Here is an 18551-nt window from a genome sequence, read left to right on the forward strand (position 1 = left end):
ACTGCTCTGAAGCTCTGTTTAAGAGAAAAGTGTGTGTAGATGTTAACATTTGCTCTTCACTTTAGGCTAAGTGACTGCAACCTTGTGGACAGTTGTTGCCACAATATCTCGTCAGTTCTCAGCTTTAAGTCTTCTCGTCTAGAGGAGTTAGACCTGAGCAAAAATAATCTGCAGGACTATGGAATGACGCTGCTATCTGATGGTCTAAAAAGTCCAAACTGCAAACTGCAGAGACTCTGGTAAGTAATGTACAGGCCTTGCAGTTCATGGGGCAGTATTTTATAGATGCACAGTATCAGTAATAATAAACGGTGGAACACTTAGCACTTGGCACCAGCCGAGCATAGCTGGCCGCCCTCTACTGGTTCAAACTGACTTTTGCAATTGAATTTAGCTATTGGCTGATCTGGGGTGACGTACTGTATGTGGTGGCAGATTTCGTTACCAACCAACTCCTGCTTCTGTAAAACCAATATCTCCACTGTGCAGACTGTGGCTAGTGTAACACTCTGCCACAGACACCGGAGAGTTACGGCTTGTTCACCCAGCCTCCGTCTGCGTGGTGGAACATCTCGATTTTTATTTCAGAGCCCATGTTAACAGATTAGAGACTGAGATCATAAACTCATCAGGAAACTGTTTACTGAGCTCATCAAGAGAATGCTTGTTTAAGAAACTTAATATCTGGAAGCTCTGTCCACTAATGACTTATTTTGTTTTGTTTTTGTGTAGTTTACAGGACTGTGGCATTACAAAAAAAGGATGTCAAGCTTTGGCCAGTGGTCTGGCTTCAAACTCCTCCCACCTGAGAGAGCTGGATCTCAGCAACAATAGATTTCTTGATGAAGGACTGGAGCTACTTTCAAGAGCTCTCAACCAATGCACATTGGAAACACTGAGGTAAACCCAACATGGGATTTATTTGTTCTTAGAGTAGCCATTAAACTCTAAAGGGTTCATCCTCTAGAGAGGTATATGCCACTAAGATTCCTGTGTACAAGTGGAAATTCTGTACTCTACAGAGTTCAGCTCCAGGTGTCTTTCCCGTCTGCAGGTTATGTGAGTGTGGCCTCAAAGGAGAACCTCCAGCTTCAGCTCTCAACTTGAACCCATCTCAGCTGAAAAACCTAGATCTGAGCAGGAACCATTTTACAGAACAGGCAATCACTCAGCTCTGTAGCTTTCTGAAGCATCCTGACTGCCAGCTGGAGAAATTAGGGTAAGCTTCGGAAAAGAGTAATGGCAAATGGACTGTACTTGGATATTGCCTTTCTAGTCTTCTGACCACTGACCACACACATTCACCCATTCACACAAATTCATACACCCGGCAGTCTGGGGTTCAAATTTCTCTGTTGTTAGTGACAGTAAAACAACGTCTCTTCACTTGTGGGAGTGGGATCAAACATTAAAACAGTCCTGACCAGGGCTCTATTTAGAACCTCCTGTTAGTTACACCAGCATGGAGCTCATTGTCGGCAGGTGAAAAAGACAGGGTTCCCACGGTCATGGAAAACCTGGAAAAGTCATGGAATTTTAAAATAAAAATTTCCAGGCCTGGAAAAGTCATGGAATTGGTAAAATTCTTTAAAGTTTTGGAAAAGTTATGGAATTTTGTTTTGTGAAATGAAATTAATTGTTACAGTGGATAACCTTCCACGTAATGTAACATAACGGCAGGAACGGTAGGATTTGCCGTTAGCGGTTTGTAAACAGAGAGCTCGGTTGCCAGGCAGCAGAACACAGCCCAGTGTACCACCTGCAGCATCACATACCGACAAATGACTAACTACCTGCAGGAAAATGAGTGATGATGTATCTGTATCTGTATGTTGAACAGGTGTATTGATAAAGTATTGGCTTTTTACTTGCGAAGGTTTTATTGCACTTGCAGTAAAGAGCGTAGTTGGAGGAGCTCCTCTCCTCTGCTCTCAGGGTCGGGGCTGTCATGGACACAGAGCAGCACAGAGAGGCTGCAGATGATAATTAAAATTACACCAAAACGTTAAAAAAAAAAAAAGTACACATAAGCTTATAAGTGATAATTGAGAGGGATTTTTCTAGTCTATACATTGTTTTTTAGGAAAACCCTACTCTTGCCTTTAACGTAGCTCTAATATGCGGCGACACGTGACTAGATGACAACTGCACGTCATGTCACGTTTCTTTCTTTCTCCATGCATTCTGTTTCTCCCTCCACGTATGCTAGCTAGCTGATATGATGTTTGAATAATGCCGGGAAAGTGTGCATTTAATATTTCATGGCTCTCTAAAGACCGATACAAACTTTGGTTAGAAACCGAACAAGAGAATGACCAACATGCGAGATGTAAGCTTTGCAAAAAGAGCTTTGATGTTAGCAATATGGGGGAGGCAGCCCTCACAAGTCATGCTAAGGGAACGAAACACATCCAACACGAGAAGACCGCGAGAGATGGCCTACCAATCCAGGCGTTTTTCAACTCGACGAAAACCACGGCAAGACCAGCAAGTGGACCGGGGTCTGTCTCCAACATGAGCGTGGTTGCTACAGCTAAGCAAAGCACTTTAAATGTAATACCAGCACCCACTGCTACCGCGGCTTCGGCCGCAGAGATACTTTGGGCGGATTCGCATTATTCATACAATTCCTGCAGCAATGTCGGGGGCCTATTTTCGAGAATGTTCCCAGACAGTGAGATCGCTAGACAGTTTAGATGTGGGAGCACCAAAGCCGCCTATCTCAACACATTCGGTGTTGCACCCTACTTCAAATCTCTCCTCGTTAGAGAGATATCAAGACAAATTGGATATGTGATGCTATTTGATGAGTCACTGAACCATGAATTGCAACGGAAACAGATGGACTTGCACGTTTGCATTTGGGATGGTGGAAAGGTGCGGACGCGGTATGTTGGCTCTGAATTTTTTGGCCATGCAACTGCACGTGATGTTGTTGACAAAATGATTCCTGTTCTTGAAGGCATTGGAGTGAAAAATCTTGTTCAACTGTCGATGGACGGTCCTCATGTCAATTGGAAAATATTTGACATGCTACAGAAAGAAGTTCTCGGTGATGTTAACAAATCCCTGCTCAATATTGGATCATGTGGATTACACGTTATACATAATGCATTCCGGGATGGGTGCAAAGCAAGTGGCTGGGACATTAAACATGCTCTTTCTAGCCTGTACTGGCTTTTCAAAGACAGTCCTGCCCGTAGAGAGGACTACACTAAGGTCACAGGCAGTGACACCTTTATGCTGAAATTTTGCAGCATCGTTGGATTGAGAACATCGACGTCTGCACCCGAGCACTTCTCATATGGCCACATGTGCAGACATATGTTGAAGCGGTTGCTCGAAAAGATTTCCCAGAGCCCAAATGCAAGTCATATCAAGAAGTAAAGAAAAGTGTATCTGATCCACTCTTCCCTATGTGGGTAGCAGTGTATGAAAGCATTGCGAAGCAGGTCACTCCATTCTTGACAGCCTACCAAACGGATAGACCCATGCTTCCCTTCATGACGGACGACATGTTCAAGTTACTCAAAGGTAAGTCCATTTTTATGGACTTAGATCAGTCTCAATATTAATGAATGCACACAGGATTCACAAATGTATTTTGGGATTTATATATAAATGTGTCTCTAAACAAAAATATTATTTAATGCACAAAAATAGAAATACACATAAAAAAAATAAGGTTCACATATGTATTTCTGATGCACACAGTGTTTTAAATAAATGTAGTAGAAATCCACAAATATATGTATGTAAAAGTATTTGCAATTTTCATCAAAAACATATTTGGATGTTACATTTATATACCAACTGTTGAACCTGCATTTACAGAGTGCTTGTCATGTGTGAACTTCATTGCGTTTATGTGTGGGTTTTTTGAGACTCCCCTGACTTGGCTCACTCATAAATGCATTGTTTTCAACAGGGAATTATCTGGAGCCAATCAGATGGCTCCTTCCCTTTCAGCTTAGATTTGAGGATATCATTTAATGGGACTTAACATCTCAAAAAACCCACACACAAATGCAGTGAAGTTCACACATGACAAGCAGTCTGTAAATGCAGGTTCAACGGTTTGTGTATTAATGTAACAACATCCAAATATGTTTTTGATGAAAATTGGAAATACTTTTAAATACATATATTTGTGGATTTCTACTAAATTTATTTAAAACAAGAAATATTTGTGTGCATCTGAAATACATTTGTATATGTATTTGGATTTCTTTTACATTTATATACTGTACAACGATAAATATTTTTGTGTGAAAAATATTTATGTGCAAAGAGTCATTTGTATATAAATCCCCAAAATACATTTGTGAATCCTTCTGTGTGCATTCATTAATATTGAGACTGATCTGACATCATTAATTTTCAGTGTGAACAATTTGAGTGAATTTTGTAGGGTAGGGTCATAGGGTCTTTGTCCTTGTTTTGTCTTTGTTATAAGGGCATATGGAGTGGTTTATGAAGGACAAGGTCCTGAAACAAGCCACCAACATGCAGAAGCTTCTCCTGATCAACACGGCTGATTGTTTCCTCCACAAGAATGCTACCAAAGTCGACGTTGGATTTGTGGCAGAAACGTCCATCAGACAGCTCAAAAGCAAAAGCAAAACCACAGAGAGGCAGGTGCTAGACATGGAGACCAAGGCCTTTCTTACAACTCTCCTTGCAAAACTCCTACTTAAGGCTCCAGTGAACCACCTGCTGGTAAGAAATATGCAGTGTCTTGACCCTAGGCTGATGGTTTCCAAGAAGGAACTGTGTGTGGAGAAGATGAAAGGAGTCCTTCATACCCTGGTTGCTGCTAGCCAAGTGAGTGCATCAATTTGTGACAAAGTGTTACAAGAATTCAGAGAATTCCTTGATGTTGCAGCAGCCTCTCCTGCTTTTGCTAATTTTGAACCCAAGTCTGACCATCTTGACGTGCTGCTCCACAAGACCATTGCACCTCAGTCTGGATGGAGAAGTCTTTGGGATGTGATCCAAATTATCTTGGTCATGTCCAATGGACAAGCCAGTGTGGAGTGAGGGTTTTCAGTGAACAAGCAAGTCATGGTGGAGAATATGAAGGAAGAGTCAGTAGTTGCACAGCGGGTCATTGTTGATAGCATCAGGGCTGCTGGTGGCATTGAGAAAGTCGCCATCACCAAGGAGCTTCAGATGTCTACTTCCTGCCCTAGACAAAGGTATGTTGCATACCTTGATGACAAGAAAAAAGAAAAACAAAGCAAATCCAATGCTGACAAAAGGAAGAGCTTGGCAGATGAACTTCAGGAACTGAAGCAAAAAAGAAAACAACTTGAGTCAGACATTCAACAACTTCAGTGGTCTGCTGATGAATTTGCAGAGAAGGCAGAGGCGACACGAAATATGACATTTATTGTTGAGTCAAATAGCCTGCGGCACTCAGCAAAAATCAAGAGAGCAAGCCTGTCAGATTTAGGTAAGGACATTGAAGAGAAATTTAAAAAAATGAAGGAGTAGACATGGGTGATGAGTTCAAACAAACCATGATGGTATATTTTGTTGAAACCCTTTTTTGAGTTGACAATGCATTAAGAATACATTTATCTGATGTTTGAAAGAAATTTTAAGAAATATTATTATATAAGTCTGAGATTAAGCCTCTGTGTTGCCACATTGTTTTTCAGACTTGCATTCAGAAATTAGTTGATAATCAAATGCATTAAGAATACAGTCATAGTACGATCATTTCTGTTTTCCCTCATGCTTGAAAGCCAGTGCCAGATTGATGAAAGTGCTTGTAAAGCTTTTTTTTTTTTTTTAATAAAGGACAATGCATTGACTCTGTGTGAAGTTTGAAGTATTTGAAGTGAATATGAACATAACCAACTATTAGAGATTGAAAAAGGTTTACTGTTCCGTTTTCATACAATAATTAACAGTTGGAGTAAAGTATACTATGCAGTTCTGTTCGTGTACTTATATAGGTTGTGAATGGTCATGGAAATTTTATTATGGGTCCTTGAAAAGTCATGGAAAAGTTTTGAAATTTTGTCCATGAAAATGTGTGGGAACCCTGAAAAGAGAAAAACAAATTGTCTCTACTTTCTTTGTGTTTTCATAAAGGCTTTTTAAGACAAACCTACAAACGGAAAGTGTTGACGCTCTGGCCTCAGCTCTGGCTTCAAACCCTTCCCAGCTGAGGGAACTGGATCTTGGGGGGAACTCCCTGGGTGATGGTGGAGTGATGAAGATCGCTGCTCTGCTCAAGGATCCAAACTGTAAAGTGGATAAACTGAGGTGAGACAGTCCTCAAACTTGTGGTGAGACACCAGATGCATGCTATTAAATGTTCTGTGATGCTAAGTTAGTCTAAACCTCAGGTAACCAATCAGATAACCAGCCATGACTGCGGTAGAGGGATGTTCAGATCACCTCAAAGTTTCTGTCGGACTTTGTTGGTGGATCCCAGTTTTAAAAAATATAGGAGGATGTGTTCCAGTTTCAGTGACTATCCAGTGTCCAATGTGCTTCAAAGACAGAGAGGGCTTGTAACTGTGTCCCTTCTATAATTTCCCTTCGGGGATAAACAAAGTATTTCTATCTATATCTTAGGGTCAGGATTTCCAAATTGGGGGCTGTCAGGGAAACTGAGGTCACAAAAACTAAATCAAACATATTTTATTGTTTATCTGGAATATGAGATCATGTGACCAGGTGAGCTGCCATTGTTTCCTGCTATGGACGACTCAAAACTGAGCAACCAATGAGGGCAGCTCAACTCGCAGTAGGGCTTTGACTCCGAACTCCGTTATTCAAATATAATTTGAATATTTACAAAAATAAGCCTTATATATATAAGCCCTTAATATTCAAACCTGTTATGGGCATTAGTTTTTGTAAATGTGTTTGCTTGTAAACGTTTTCAATTCAGATTCCGAGGCTTTTTCACGCCTGGTGAAGTTGTGAATCGCGAGCTCATTAGCAAGGCTATTATTGGTCATCTGGGCTCCTGTAGGTGACTTTAGCGTCCTGGTTAGCGCCTATTTTGATATTTTGTATACCAGAACAATGGCCGCGCCAACGCCTACAACAACTACGCCTGAGGAGTTCGAAATCTACACTCCAGACCATCTGAAAAGCAACGTGTGGCGCTACTTTGGGGTCTGTCTCCTACTTTGGGGTCTGTTCCTCCCAAAGGAACAGGGAAAAATCGCGACTAAGGACAAAGTGATATGTAAAATATGTAGGACCAAACTCACATACCACGCGACGACCAGCAACTTGAGAGCCCACCTGTCAACACTACATCCCGGCAAGCTGGAAGAGGAGGAGGGGGATGGATCGGGGGTGAGGCAGGCCAGAATCGACTCCATGCTATCTCCTTCACGAAGCCTCCCCTATGCCCGTCAAAATAGAGCGACAGATTTGCTGACATGGTTTGTTTGCGAAGATATGAGGCCCATTAACGTGATATATGGGAGCGGGTTTCAAGCTTTCGTCCACGAACTAGAGCCAAGATTCAAGATACTCGGCTACAGGACCATGAATGGTAAAATAACGAAGCTGTACGACACAACCAAAGGTGGCATAAGGGAAATGTTGCGTGGAGAAAAACTCGCACTGACCACTGGTGAGGGTTTTCAGTGAACAAGCAAGTCATGGTGGAGAATATGAAGGAAGAGTCAGTAGTTGCACAGCGGGTCATTGTTGATAGCATCAGGGCTGCTGGTGGCATTGAGAAAGTCGCCATCACCAAGGAGCTTCAGATGTCTACTTCCTGCCCTAGACAAAGGTATGTTGCATACCTTGATGACAAGAAAAAAGAAAAACAAAGCAAATCCAATGCTGACAAAAGGAAGAGCTTGGCAGATGAACTTCAGGAACTGAAGCAAAAAGAAAACAACTTGAGTCAGACATTCAACAACTTCAGTGGTCTGCTGATGAATTTGCAGAGAAGGCAGAGGCGACACGAAATATGACATTTATTGTTAAGTCAAATAGCCTGCGGCACTCAGCAAAAATCAAGAGAGCAAGCCTGTCAGATTTAGGTAAGGACATTGAAGAGAAATTTAAAAAAATGAAGGAGTAGACATGGGTGATGAGTTCAAACAAACCATGATGGTATATTTTGTTGAAACCCTTTTTTGAGTTGACAATGCATTAAGAATACATTTATCTGATGTTTGAAAGAAATTTTAAGAAATATTATTATATAAGTCTGAGATTAAGCCTCTGTGTTGCCACATTGTTTTTCAGACTTGCATTCAGAAATTAGTTGATAATCAAATGCATTAAGAATACAGTCATAGTACGATCATTTCTGTTTTCCCTCATGCTTGAAAGCCAGTGCCAGATTGATGAAAGTGCTTGTAAAGCTTTTTTTTTTTTTTTAATAAAGGACAATGCATTGACTCTGTGTGAAGTTTGAAGTATTTGAAGTGAATATGAACATAACCAACTATTAGAGATTGAAAAAGGTTTACTGTTCCGTTTTCATACAATAATTAACAGTTGGAGTAAAGTATACTATGCAGTTCTGTTCGTGTACTTATATAGGTTGTGAATGGTCATGGAAATTTTATTATGGGTCCTTGAAAAGTCATGGAAAAGTTTTGAAATTTTGTCCATGAAAATGTGTGGGAACCCTGAAAAGAGAAAAACAAATTGTCTCTACTTTCTTTGTGTTTTCATAAAGGCTTTTTAAGACAAACCTACAAACGGAAAGTGTTGACGCTCTGGCCTCAGCTCTGGCTTCAAACCCTTCCCAGCTGAGGGAACTGGATCTTGGGGGGAACTCCCTGGGTGATGGTGGAGTGATGAAGATCGCTGCTCTGCTCAAGGATCCAAACTGTAAAGTGGATAAACTGAGGTGAGACAGTCCTCAAACTTGTGGTGAGACACCAGATGCATGCTATTAAATGTTCTGTGATGCTAAGTTAGTCTAAACCTCAGGTAACCAATCAGATAACCAGCCATGACTGCGGTAGAGGGATGTTCAGATCACCTCAAAGTTTCTGTCGGACTTTGTTGGTGGATCCCAGTTTTAAAAAATATAGGAGGATGTGTTCCAGTTTCAGTGACTATCCAGTGTCCAATGTGCTTCAAAGACAGAGAGGGCTTGTAACTGTGTCCCTTCTATAATTTCCCTTCGGGGATAAACAAAGTATTTCTATCTATATCTTAGGGTCAGGATTTCCAAATTGGGGGCTGTCAGGGAAACTGAGGTCACAAAAACTAAATCAAACATATTTTATTGTTTATCTGGAATATGAGATCATGTGACCAGGTGAGCTGCCATTGTTTCCTGCTATGGACGACTCAAAACTGAGCAACCAATGAGGGCAGCTCAACTCGCAGTAGGGCTTTGACTCCGAACTCCGTTATTCAAATATAATTTGAATATTTACAAAAATAAGCCTTATATATATAAGCCCTTAATATTCAAACCTGTTATGGGCATTAGTTTTTGTAAATGTGTTTGCTTGTAAACGTTTTCAATTCAGATTCCGAGGCTTTTTCACGCCTGGTGAAGTTGTGAATCGCGAGCTCATTAGCAAGGCTATTATTGGTCATCTGGGCTCCTGTAGGTGACTTTAGCGTCCTGGTTAGCGCCTATTTTGATATTTTGTATACCAGAACAATGGCCGCGCCAACGCCTACAACAACTACGCCTGAGGAGTTCGAAATCTACACTCCAGACCATCTGAAAAGCAACGTGTGGCGCTACTTTGGGGTCTGTCTCCTACTTTGGGGTCTGTTCCTCCCAAAGGAACAGGGAAAAATCGCGACTAAGGACAAAGTGATATGTAAAATATGTAGGACCAAACTCACATACCACGCGACGACCAGCAACTTGAGAGCCCACCTGTCAACACTACATCCCGGCAAGCTGGAAGAGGAGGAGGGGGGATGGATCGGGGGTGAGGCAGGCCAGAATCGACTCCATGCTATCTCCTTCACGAAGCCTCCCCTATGCCCGTCAAAATAGAGCGACAGATTTGCTGACATGGTTTGTTTGCGAAGATATGAGGCCCATTAACGTGATATATGGGAGCGGGTTTCAAGCTTTCGTCCACGAACTAGAGCCAAGATTCAAGATACTCGGCTACAGGACCATGAATGGTAAAATAACGAAGCTGTACGACACAACCAAAGGTGGCATAAGGGAAATGTTGCGTGGAGAAAAACTCGCACTGACCACTGGTGAGGGTTTTCAGTGAACAAGCAAGTCATGGTGGAGAATATGAAGGAAGAGTCAGTAGTTGCACAGCGGGTCATTGTTGATAGCATCAGGGCTGCTGGTGGCATTGAGAAAGTCGCCATCACCAAGGAGCTTCAGATGTCTACTTCCTGCCCTAGACAAAGGTATGTTGCATACCTTGATGACAAGAAAAAAGAAAAACAAAGCAAATCCAATGCTGACAAAAGGAAGAGCTTGGCAGATGAACTTCAGGAACTGAAGCAAAAAAGAAAACAACTTGAGTCAGACATTCAACAACTTCAGTGGTCTGCTGATGAATTTGCAGAGAAGGCAGAGGCGACACGAAATATGACATTTATTGTTAAGTCAAATAGCCTGCGGCACTCAGCAAAAATCAAGAGAGCAAGCCTGTCAGATTTAGGTAAGGACATTGAAGAGAAATTTAAAAAAATGAAGGAGTAGACATGGGTGATGAGTTCAAACAAACCATGATGGTATATTTTGTTGAAACCCTTTTTTGAGTTGACAATGCATTAAGAATACATTTATCTGATGTTTGAAAGAAATTTTAAGAAATATTATTATATAAGTCTGAGATTAAGCCTCTGTGTTGCCACATTGTTTTTCAGACTTGCATTCAGAAATTAGTTGATAATCAAATGCATTAAGAATACAGTCATAGTACGATCATTTCTGTTTTCCCTCATGCTTGAAAGCCAGTGCCAGATTGATGAAAGTGCTTGTAAAGCTTTTTTTTTTTTTTTTTAATAAAGGACAATGCATTGACTCTGTGTGAAGTTTGAAGTATTTGAAGTGAATATGAACATAACCAACTATTAGAGATTGAAAAAGGTTTACTGTTCCGTTTTCATACAATAATTAACAGTTGGAGTAAAGTATACTATGCAGTTCTGTTCGTGTACTTATATAGGTTGTGAATGGTCATGGAAATTTTATTATGGGTCCTTGAAAAGTCATGGAAAAGTTTTGAAATTTTGTCCATGAAAATGTGTGGGAACCCTGAAAAGAGAAAAACAAATTGTCTCTACTTTCTTTGTGTTTTCATAAAGGCTTTTTAAGACAAACCTACAAACGGAAAGTGTTGACGCTCTGGCCTCAGCTCTGGCTTCAAACCCTTCCCAGCTGAGGGAACTGGATCTTGGGGGGGAACTCCCTGGGTGATGGTGGAGTGATGAAGATCGCTGCTCTGCTCAAGGATCCAAACTGTAAAGTGGATAAACTGAGGTGAGACAGTCCTCAAACTTGTGGTGAGACACCAGATGCATGCTATTAAATGTTCTGTGATGCTAAGTTAGTCTAAACCTCAGGTAACCAATCAGATAACCAGCCATGACTGCGGTAGAGGGATGTTCAGATCACCTCAAAGTTTCTGTCGGACTTTGTTGGTGGATCCCAGTTTTAAAAAATATAGGAGGATGTGTTCCAGTTTCAGTGACTATCCAGTGTCCAATGTGCTTCAAAGACAGAGAGGGCTTGTAACTGTGTCCCTTCTATAATTTCCCTTCGGGGATAAACAAAGTATTTCTATCTATATCTTAGGGTCAGGATTTCCAAATTGGGGGCTGTCAGGGAAACTGAGGTCACAAAAACTAAATCAAACATATTTTATTGTTTATCTGGAATATGAGATCATGTGACCAGGTGAGCTGCCATTGTTTCCTGCTATGGACGACTCAAAACTGAGCAACCAATGAGGGCAGCTCAACTCGCAGTAGGGCTTTGACTCCGAACTCCGTTATTCAAATATAATTTGAATATTTACAAAAATAAGCCTTATATATATAAGCCCTTAATATTCAAACCTGTTATGGGCATTAGTTTTTGTAAATGTGTTTGCTTGTAAACGTTTTCAATTCAGATTCCGAGGCTTTTTCACGCCTGGTGAAGTTGTGAATCGCGAGCTCATTAGCAAGGCTATTATTGGTCATCTGGGCTCCTGTAGGTGACTTTAGCGTCCTGGTTAGCGCCTATTTTGATATTTTGTATACCAGAACAATGGCCGCGCCAACGCCTACAACAACTACGCCTGAGGAGTTCGAAATCTACACTCCAGACCATCTGAAAAGCAACGTGTGGCGCTACTTTGGGGTCTGTCTCCTACTTTGGGGTCTGTTCCTCCCAAAGGAACAGGGAAAAATCGCGACTAAGGACAAAGTGATATGTAAAATATGTAGGACCAAACTCACATACCACGCGACGACCAGCAACTTGAGAGCCCACCTGTCAACACTACATCCCGGCAAGCTGGAAGAGGAGGAGGGGGATGGATCGGGGGTGAGGCAGGCCAGAATCGACTCCATGCTATCTCCTTCACGAAGCCTCCCCTATGCCCGTCAAAATAGAGCGACAGATTTGCTGACATGGTTTGTTTGCGAAGATATGAGGCCCATTAACGTGATATATGGGAGCGGGTTTCAAGCTTTCGTCCACGAACTAGAGCCAAGATTCAAGATACTCGGCTACAGGACCATGAATGGTAAAATAACGAAGCTGTACGACACAACCAAAGGTGGCATAAGGGAAATGTTGCGTGGAGAAAAACTCGCACTGACCACTGATGGGTGGAGTTCTTTGGCTACTGAGTCCTATGTTACGGTCACAGCCCATTTCATCGACGAGGACTGGGAGATAAGAAATGTCGTCCTGGACACGTCTGAGCTTCTACCGCTCACACAGCAGCGAATGTCTCCACATACATCGACAGTATTCTACAAGAGTACCACATTGAGCGGGAGTCTGTGCTTGCCATCACAACAGACAATGCGACCAACTATGTCAATGCTGTAGAGAGGTACTTGGGGATCATGGATATCCGATGCATGGCTCACACAATTAACTTGGCAGCGAGAAAAGGGCTTGCAGAGCGTTCCTTTGCAACAACAGTCAGTCGCCTGAAGGCTGCTGCTCAGCATTTCAAGCACTCCCCTACAGACAGCTACCTCCTTGAGTCCAAGCAGAAACTCCTTGGTCTCAAACCAGTCCAGCTCATCAACGACTGCCCCACCCACTGGAACAGTACATACAATATGATCTGTCGGGCAGCTGATCAACAAGCTGCTGTTGCAGCGGTGATAATGGAGAAGAAACTCGCCGTCTGGAGAGGAAGGCCAGGAGGAGAACGCCACGACTACGGAGACACAGCAGCGCAAGGAAAAGAATGCTCTTAGCGCGATGTGGGACCTCTTTGGTGATGTGTACTGCCAAAACTCGGCAGGAGGTAATAATGATGATATTATTATCAATAATAAATAATACAAAAACGTTTAAATAATCGAGTGCCTTTCATAACAACTCAAACTCACTATATAGCCCTACATTGGAAATATAAAAAAGTGCATTATAAAGCATAGCCTAAACAACACATTAACAAAAACGAATTTATTTTTTAACAGTCAAACTGAATGAATATGTGCTCCAAAGAGAAATGATGGCCTATGACAGTGAGGCCCCACCCCCGTCTGACAGCAACCCGCTGTCCTGGTGGAAGGAGAGAAGCCTCAAGTACCCCCATCTCGCCCAGCTGGCATGCGGCTACCTGGCAATATGGGGGACATCTGTGAGGGCGGAACAAGTGTTTTCCACCGCGGGGAACATAGTCACAAAGCAACGCTCTTCTCTAGAGCCAGAAAATGTGAATCACCTTGTCTTTTTGGCTAACAACCTAAAAAAGTCTGCAGCCAGATAAACTGCAGCCAGCCAGATAGCCCCCAATGGCGAGTTCTAATTTAGCCTAGGCTAGGCCTACATGGTTGATTGTTGGGGATATAGCCCTGCATCTCGAAGTGTTCTAATCTACATGATTGATGGGGACTGGGGAGGGGAATGCATCCCGAGTGTTCGATTTACATCTCAAAGTGCCTTGTTCTTGGTAATTGCTGTCAGATTGCTAATCGCTGGTAGGATGTGCTTGTTTTGAATAGGTCTACCAAATAGGGCCTACCTTTATTTATTTTGTCTTTTCAGTACTTAGCCTGACTTTCTTATTTTTATTTATTTTTGATAAGAACAGTGGATAAAACCCAGGTCTGACTTTTAATTAAAAAAAAAAACCTGTGATTGTGTTTTTCTTCTGAAAACATCATTGCCTGCCTATTGACATTGACTGATACACTGCCCTCTGGTGGACAGAACATATACATCTTAAGTTTGACACCAATGTAGGTCTTACTGAAGGCATTTAATGGTCAAAATATTATTAATAAATATTAGAATATATTTTAATATTAATATTAATAAACAAACAAACTTCGAATATGATTTTTGGCCAAAAGTCAAAGCCCTAACTCGCAGTACGTTGCGACAAACCTAAAGACTTAAGGCTTCAGGACGGTACTCCACAAAGCAATGGATGACGTCACGATAGGTTGACACTGGGTCAGAGGTCAGGGTCTGGAGCTGCCACTGCTTGTTACAACCTGTAAGTTCAAACTGTTTTCCCCAACAGACTGGTCGGCTGTCAGTTTACACACAATGGCTGTGCTGTGCTGGCCTCCAGTCTGAAGTCAAACCCCGGACACCTGAGAGTCCTGGATCTGACAAGAAATGTCCTCCAAGACGTTGGTGTCGAAAACCTTTCTGAGTTCCTGGCAGAGCCACTTTGTCAGCTGGAGACACTTAAGTGAGTATTATAGCTATGTTCACATTTTGAATAAAAGACACATCTGCCACACATCTAGAAGCGTTTTTTAACATCAACATTGAATAATAATTTAAGTTTATAGTTTACACCTGATAATAATAATGAAAAGTCCTTTGTAACCCTTTTGAGATCTCAAACTCAGTTATAATGTACCCCTATTTAATTTCAATTTCTTTGTGTTTTTATATAAAATCCAATCATTGTGTCTTCCTGTAAAACTAAATGTGAAGCGTGCTTACGTCAGCATGAACTAACTGATTTCAACCAATAATATCCTGACATTCACCCGTCAATCAATCTGCAACTTTTAGCCACACAGATCGAAGATTCATTAATTAGCTAGCTAGCTAACAGCATGGCTAGCTCTGCCTCAACTCCGCTAACTGGTAACGGCAGCTACCGATAGCTAACTGCTAATGTAGCTGCTGTTAGCGTTAGCAACTGAACGGGGCTCAGCAGCCTCCCAGTGAACACAACCTCTGAGACAGACAGAGGACAGTTTAAAGACTGTGGTACCGAGGTGATTTATGGAGTTTCCTGATGGACTTGTTGCTAAAAGAAGCTAACTGTCACCAACTGTAATGGTAAATGCTGTTAGCTCATGCAGCTAATTTTAGCTGACTTAGTCCCAGGGTGGCAGAGGCCAAAACCGGCAATAAACCCACCTCAGTCCTTTATTTCCTGCAGTCAAACTGTCCTCCGTCAGCCTCCTGTTGTTCACTGGGAGCTCCCAGTCCAACAGAGTCCGCTAATGGATCCACTACAGCTGTTGGACTGGGGGGACGTAGCACACAGCGCTATAAGCTAGCGCTAACAGGTTGACGCCCAGAAACCTCAAGCACACAGCTAAATGAGACGTCTATGTTTGAATGAGTCAGTACAGTTGTTGAAAATCCTACCCAGAATGCCTTAATGTGTGTTTTTAACAAACTCCACCTAGGCAGAGAACGTCTAATAAGGGGAGAACTTCCACTCTCGGTCTACTTCCGGGTTCTGAACTGTTGCAGTTCCCCTCTGGCTCCATGTGAGGGCGCTCACAGGATGGGAGCAGAATGAATGGAGCTCTATGGAGCTATACCCTCAAAATCCACTTCTCTCAGGATATCATTGTTTGTCTAGTAATTTGAATGTTGGATTCGAAAGGGGACGCAAAGAAATTACACATTGCTGGGTGTTGGACCAGTGGACCTCTGCTGGAACTGCAACCAAAATTCGGTACAATGGGACTTAATAGAGAGTGGCCAGGCTCTCCGTAGACGGGCTCTGACCTATGGAACTTTTGGTCAGTTCACTCTAAATCAAGATTAAAAGTTGTGCTATTTGTGACAGTGTCCGCAGTGGGGCGGCCATATTTGACGTTTCGCCATGAAACAGGAAGTTGCCATTACTTCAGTGTTCTTTGACCAATCTGCACCAATGTCTGATAAAGTCCCGGATAACACGGTTATTTATACTCTTCCACAAAAACTCTGATCTGAACATTGTGTTTAAATGTCTTCCAGACTGAAATGCTGCATGTTAACAGCAGCCTGCTGTCGGTCTTTGACCTTTGCCCTCAGCTGCTCCTCTGCTCTCAAAGAGCTCGACCTGAGTTTCAACCACCTGACGGACCAGGGGCTGACTCTGCTTGCTGATTGGCTGAGGAAACCCCAGTGCAGACTGGAGATACTGAGGTGACTTTTATTCTTTTATATATCATTCTTTCTTCCCTCCGTATCAGTTCTGTAAACCAATTAATATAATGGATCTCTTATTTTAGATGATTTCAGTGTTAGACTGCAGCTGGTTGTTCAGACTCTTTACACTTTCTGTGCGGCTTCATCCAGGTCCTCAATCATTTGATCTTGTTGTCAGAAAAAAAAAAAAGAATTCCTTGCCTTTCAATAAGGCTATGCAGCAGTTGCAGCTCTTCTTTCCCTCTTTTTATTTTCAATCTGTTTCTCTTTGTTGTCTCTGATGTTTGTCCATTGCTCTGTGAGACCACTGGTACCCAACCCCTGACTAAGGGACATATTTTCAGTATAATTCATATTCTATTGATCAATATCAATAACCGTAGAGAACAGCGGAACCTCAATAACTCAATACCTGCAGGAGGTTTGAGTAAAACCAGAGATTATTAGATTAATTCCTGTGAATATTGATGTCTTGGCTGTGGTATTAAGACCCTGCTGTCTGTCTGACAGACTGCCGGGATGCACGGACAGCAGCTGTGAGTCTCTGGCCTCGGCTCTGACGTTGAATCCGTCCCACCTCCGAGAGCTGGAGCTGAGCCGGACTGATTCAGAAGGACCGGGTCTGGAACGGCTGTCTGGTCTACAGAGAAACAGTGGTTACAAGCTGCAGAAGCTGGTGGTGAAGAGCACCGTAGCAACACCCACAGACTGAACAGGTTAGCCCCGTCCGTCCGAGCTGCCACCAGGCTGGAGTGAAGGCGACCAACCACAGGATCTTATTTTAGGTTGTTTTTTTACATGTGGGATTTTAACTGATTTAAAACTGATAATCAATCCATCTGCAGACTGTGAACTCTTCTAATTGATCTGTATATGCAGGCTTATTTGGTAACCATAGTAACAAGTTAAGCAACATTGGCAGTCCTACACTGTAAAAAAAAGTATAATTTACAGTTAAAACTAGCAGCTGTGGGTGACAGAACTTTACTGTGATAAATATGGTTATCACGATAAAAGCATATTAGTACTGTTGATTTTACGGCTAAAGTTGGAGTTTTATTATTATATTTTGTAAGTTTTTACCATCAATTTGCCTCATGAAAATACTGTATAAATGCTGTGGTCTTCTGTGTCATTTACAGTCTGTAATATAAAAAAAAAACATTATTATTAGATATTAATTCATTTAAGAGGCTGTATAAATAAAGGCAGTGAGATAGGAGGGTGTTTTACTGTTACATAAACTTAATTTAATCTATTTTGAGTTTACAGTTTTTTACTGTCATGATGTGACAGTGAAATCATGCAAGCCAGAAGTTGTTAGAGTATATCAGCAAGGTGGATCACTGTCCCCTGTTCTCTTCAGTCTGTATATGGATGATCTTATATATCGATGATGATATGAACAGCTAAAACCGTGTAAGACTGGAGGTACGGCGGGGGGTTGTATTATCAACTATCTGATATACGCTGATGATGAATTCTTCCCGTCTCCGTACAGCAACAAACTGAACTCTGATGAGGAGGAGAATCAAAGTTTTCCTTCATTCTTTATGTCAGAGCGAGAGTTAAATGTGGTGAACAGAGCGAGATATTGGGTTCACGTCATCAGGAACCATTTATGTGATGATGATGATAATGATGATGTAAAGTGTGACATTATGTTGGCGTGCTGATTTTAAACGTGTACAGATGATATCAAAGCAGCCCTTTATAGAGGCGACTGTACACGGCTCTATACTGCCCACCTGTGGTTCAGTTCAGATGTTTGTGACTGATAATTGAGTTCATTGTAACGCACACAGTGACACAAAGTTCTCGGTCTGTGGAAACACTGGAACAAACATCAGTATGTGTTTTAATGTGTTTGGACTAACTGCAATGATTTTATATCTCTGTGTTGTTTTTTGTTGTTTTTATGTTAATATGGATGCATGTGTCTGAAATAAAGTTCACTTGAACTATATTAGTATTTCAGCGTTTAGTTTTTGTACAAATTATAAAAATAAAAGGAAATAAAGGAATAAATTAGATA

General features: G+C 41.7%; 2 protein-coding genes across 11 annotated transcripts in view; both read left to right on the plus strand.

Annotated features, from left to right (window-relative positions):
- The window catches only part of LOC127353127 (NACHT, LRR and PYD domains-containing protein 14), a 35740-nt gene extending 17258 nt beyond the window's left edge, over window positions 1-18482 (plus strand). For 4 of the 9 annotated variants that reach the window (XM_051382139.1, XM_051382140.1, XM_051382141.1 and 1 more), the window contains exons 6-13: window positions 66-239; window positions 733-900; window positions 1055-1219; window positions 6103-6276; window positions 8675-8848; window positions 14646-14819; window positions 16343-16513; window positions 17027-18482. In XM_051382139.1, coding sequence (XP_051238099.1) covers window positions 66-239; window positions 733-900; window positions 1055-1219; window positions 6103-6276; window positions 8675-8848; window positions 14646-14819; window positions 16343-16513; window positions 17027-17228 — 1402 coding nt within the window. In that variant the 3' untranslated portion in view covers window positions 17229-18482. The remainder of the gene's footprint in view (window positions 1-65; window positions 240-732; window positions 901-1054; window positions 1220-6102; window positions 6277-8674; window positions 8849-14645; window positions 14820-16342; window positions 16514-17026) is intronic. The other 5 variants (XM_051382143.1, XM_051382145.1, XM_051382146.1 and 2 more) reach the window with 5 other exon arrangements.
- Window positions 1226-11343, plus strand: LOC127353140 (uncharacterized). Of its 2 annotated transcripts, XM_051382175.1 has the most exons (3): window positions 1226-3534; window positions 4457-5455; window positions 11251-11343. In XM_051382175.1, exon 1 carries the CDS (start codon window positions 2233-2235, stop codon window positions 3385-3387), a length of 1155 nt encoding a protein of 384 aa, XP_051238135.1. In that variant the 5' UTR covers window positions 1226-2232; the 3' UTR covers window positions 3388-3534; window positions 4457-5455; window positions 11251-11343. The 2 variants fall into 2 exon arrangements, with proteins under 2 accessions (XP_051238135.1, XP_051238136.1); XM_051382176.1 differs by lacking the exon at window positions 4457-5455 and having other exon boundaries at window positions 11251-11328.
- Window positions 18483-18551: the final 69 nt, after the last annotated feature.

The sequence above is a fragment of the Dicentrarchus labrax genome, unplaced genomic scaffold (assembly GCF_905237075.1).
Source record: "Dicentrarchus labrax unplaced genomic scaffold, dlabrax2021, whole genome shotgun sequence".
Lineage (NCBI taxonomy): Eukaryota > Metazoa > Chordata > Actinopteri > Moronidae > Dicentrarchus > Dicentrarchus labrax.

Bases quoted from the DNA above. Each gene is read 5' to 3' on its own strand.
- LOC127353140 (XM_051382175.1), top strand. From the start codon at position 2,233: ATGCCGGGAAAGTGTGCATTTAATATTTCATGGCTCTCTAAAGACCGA.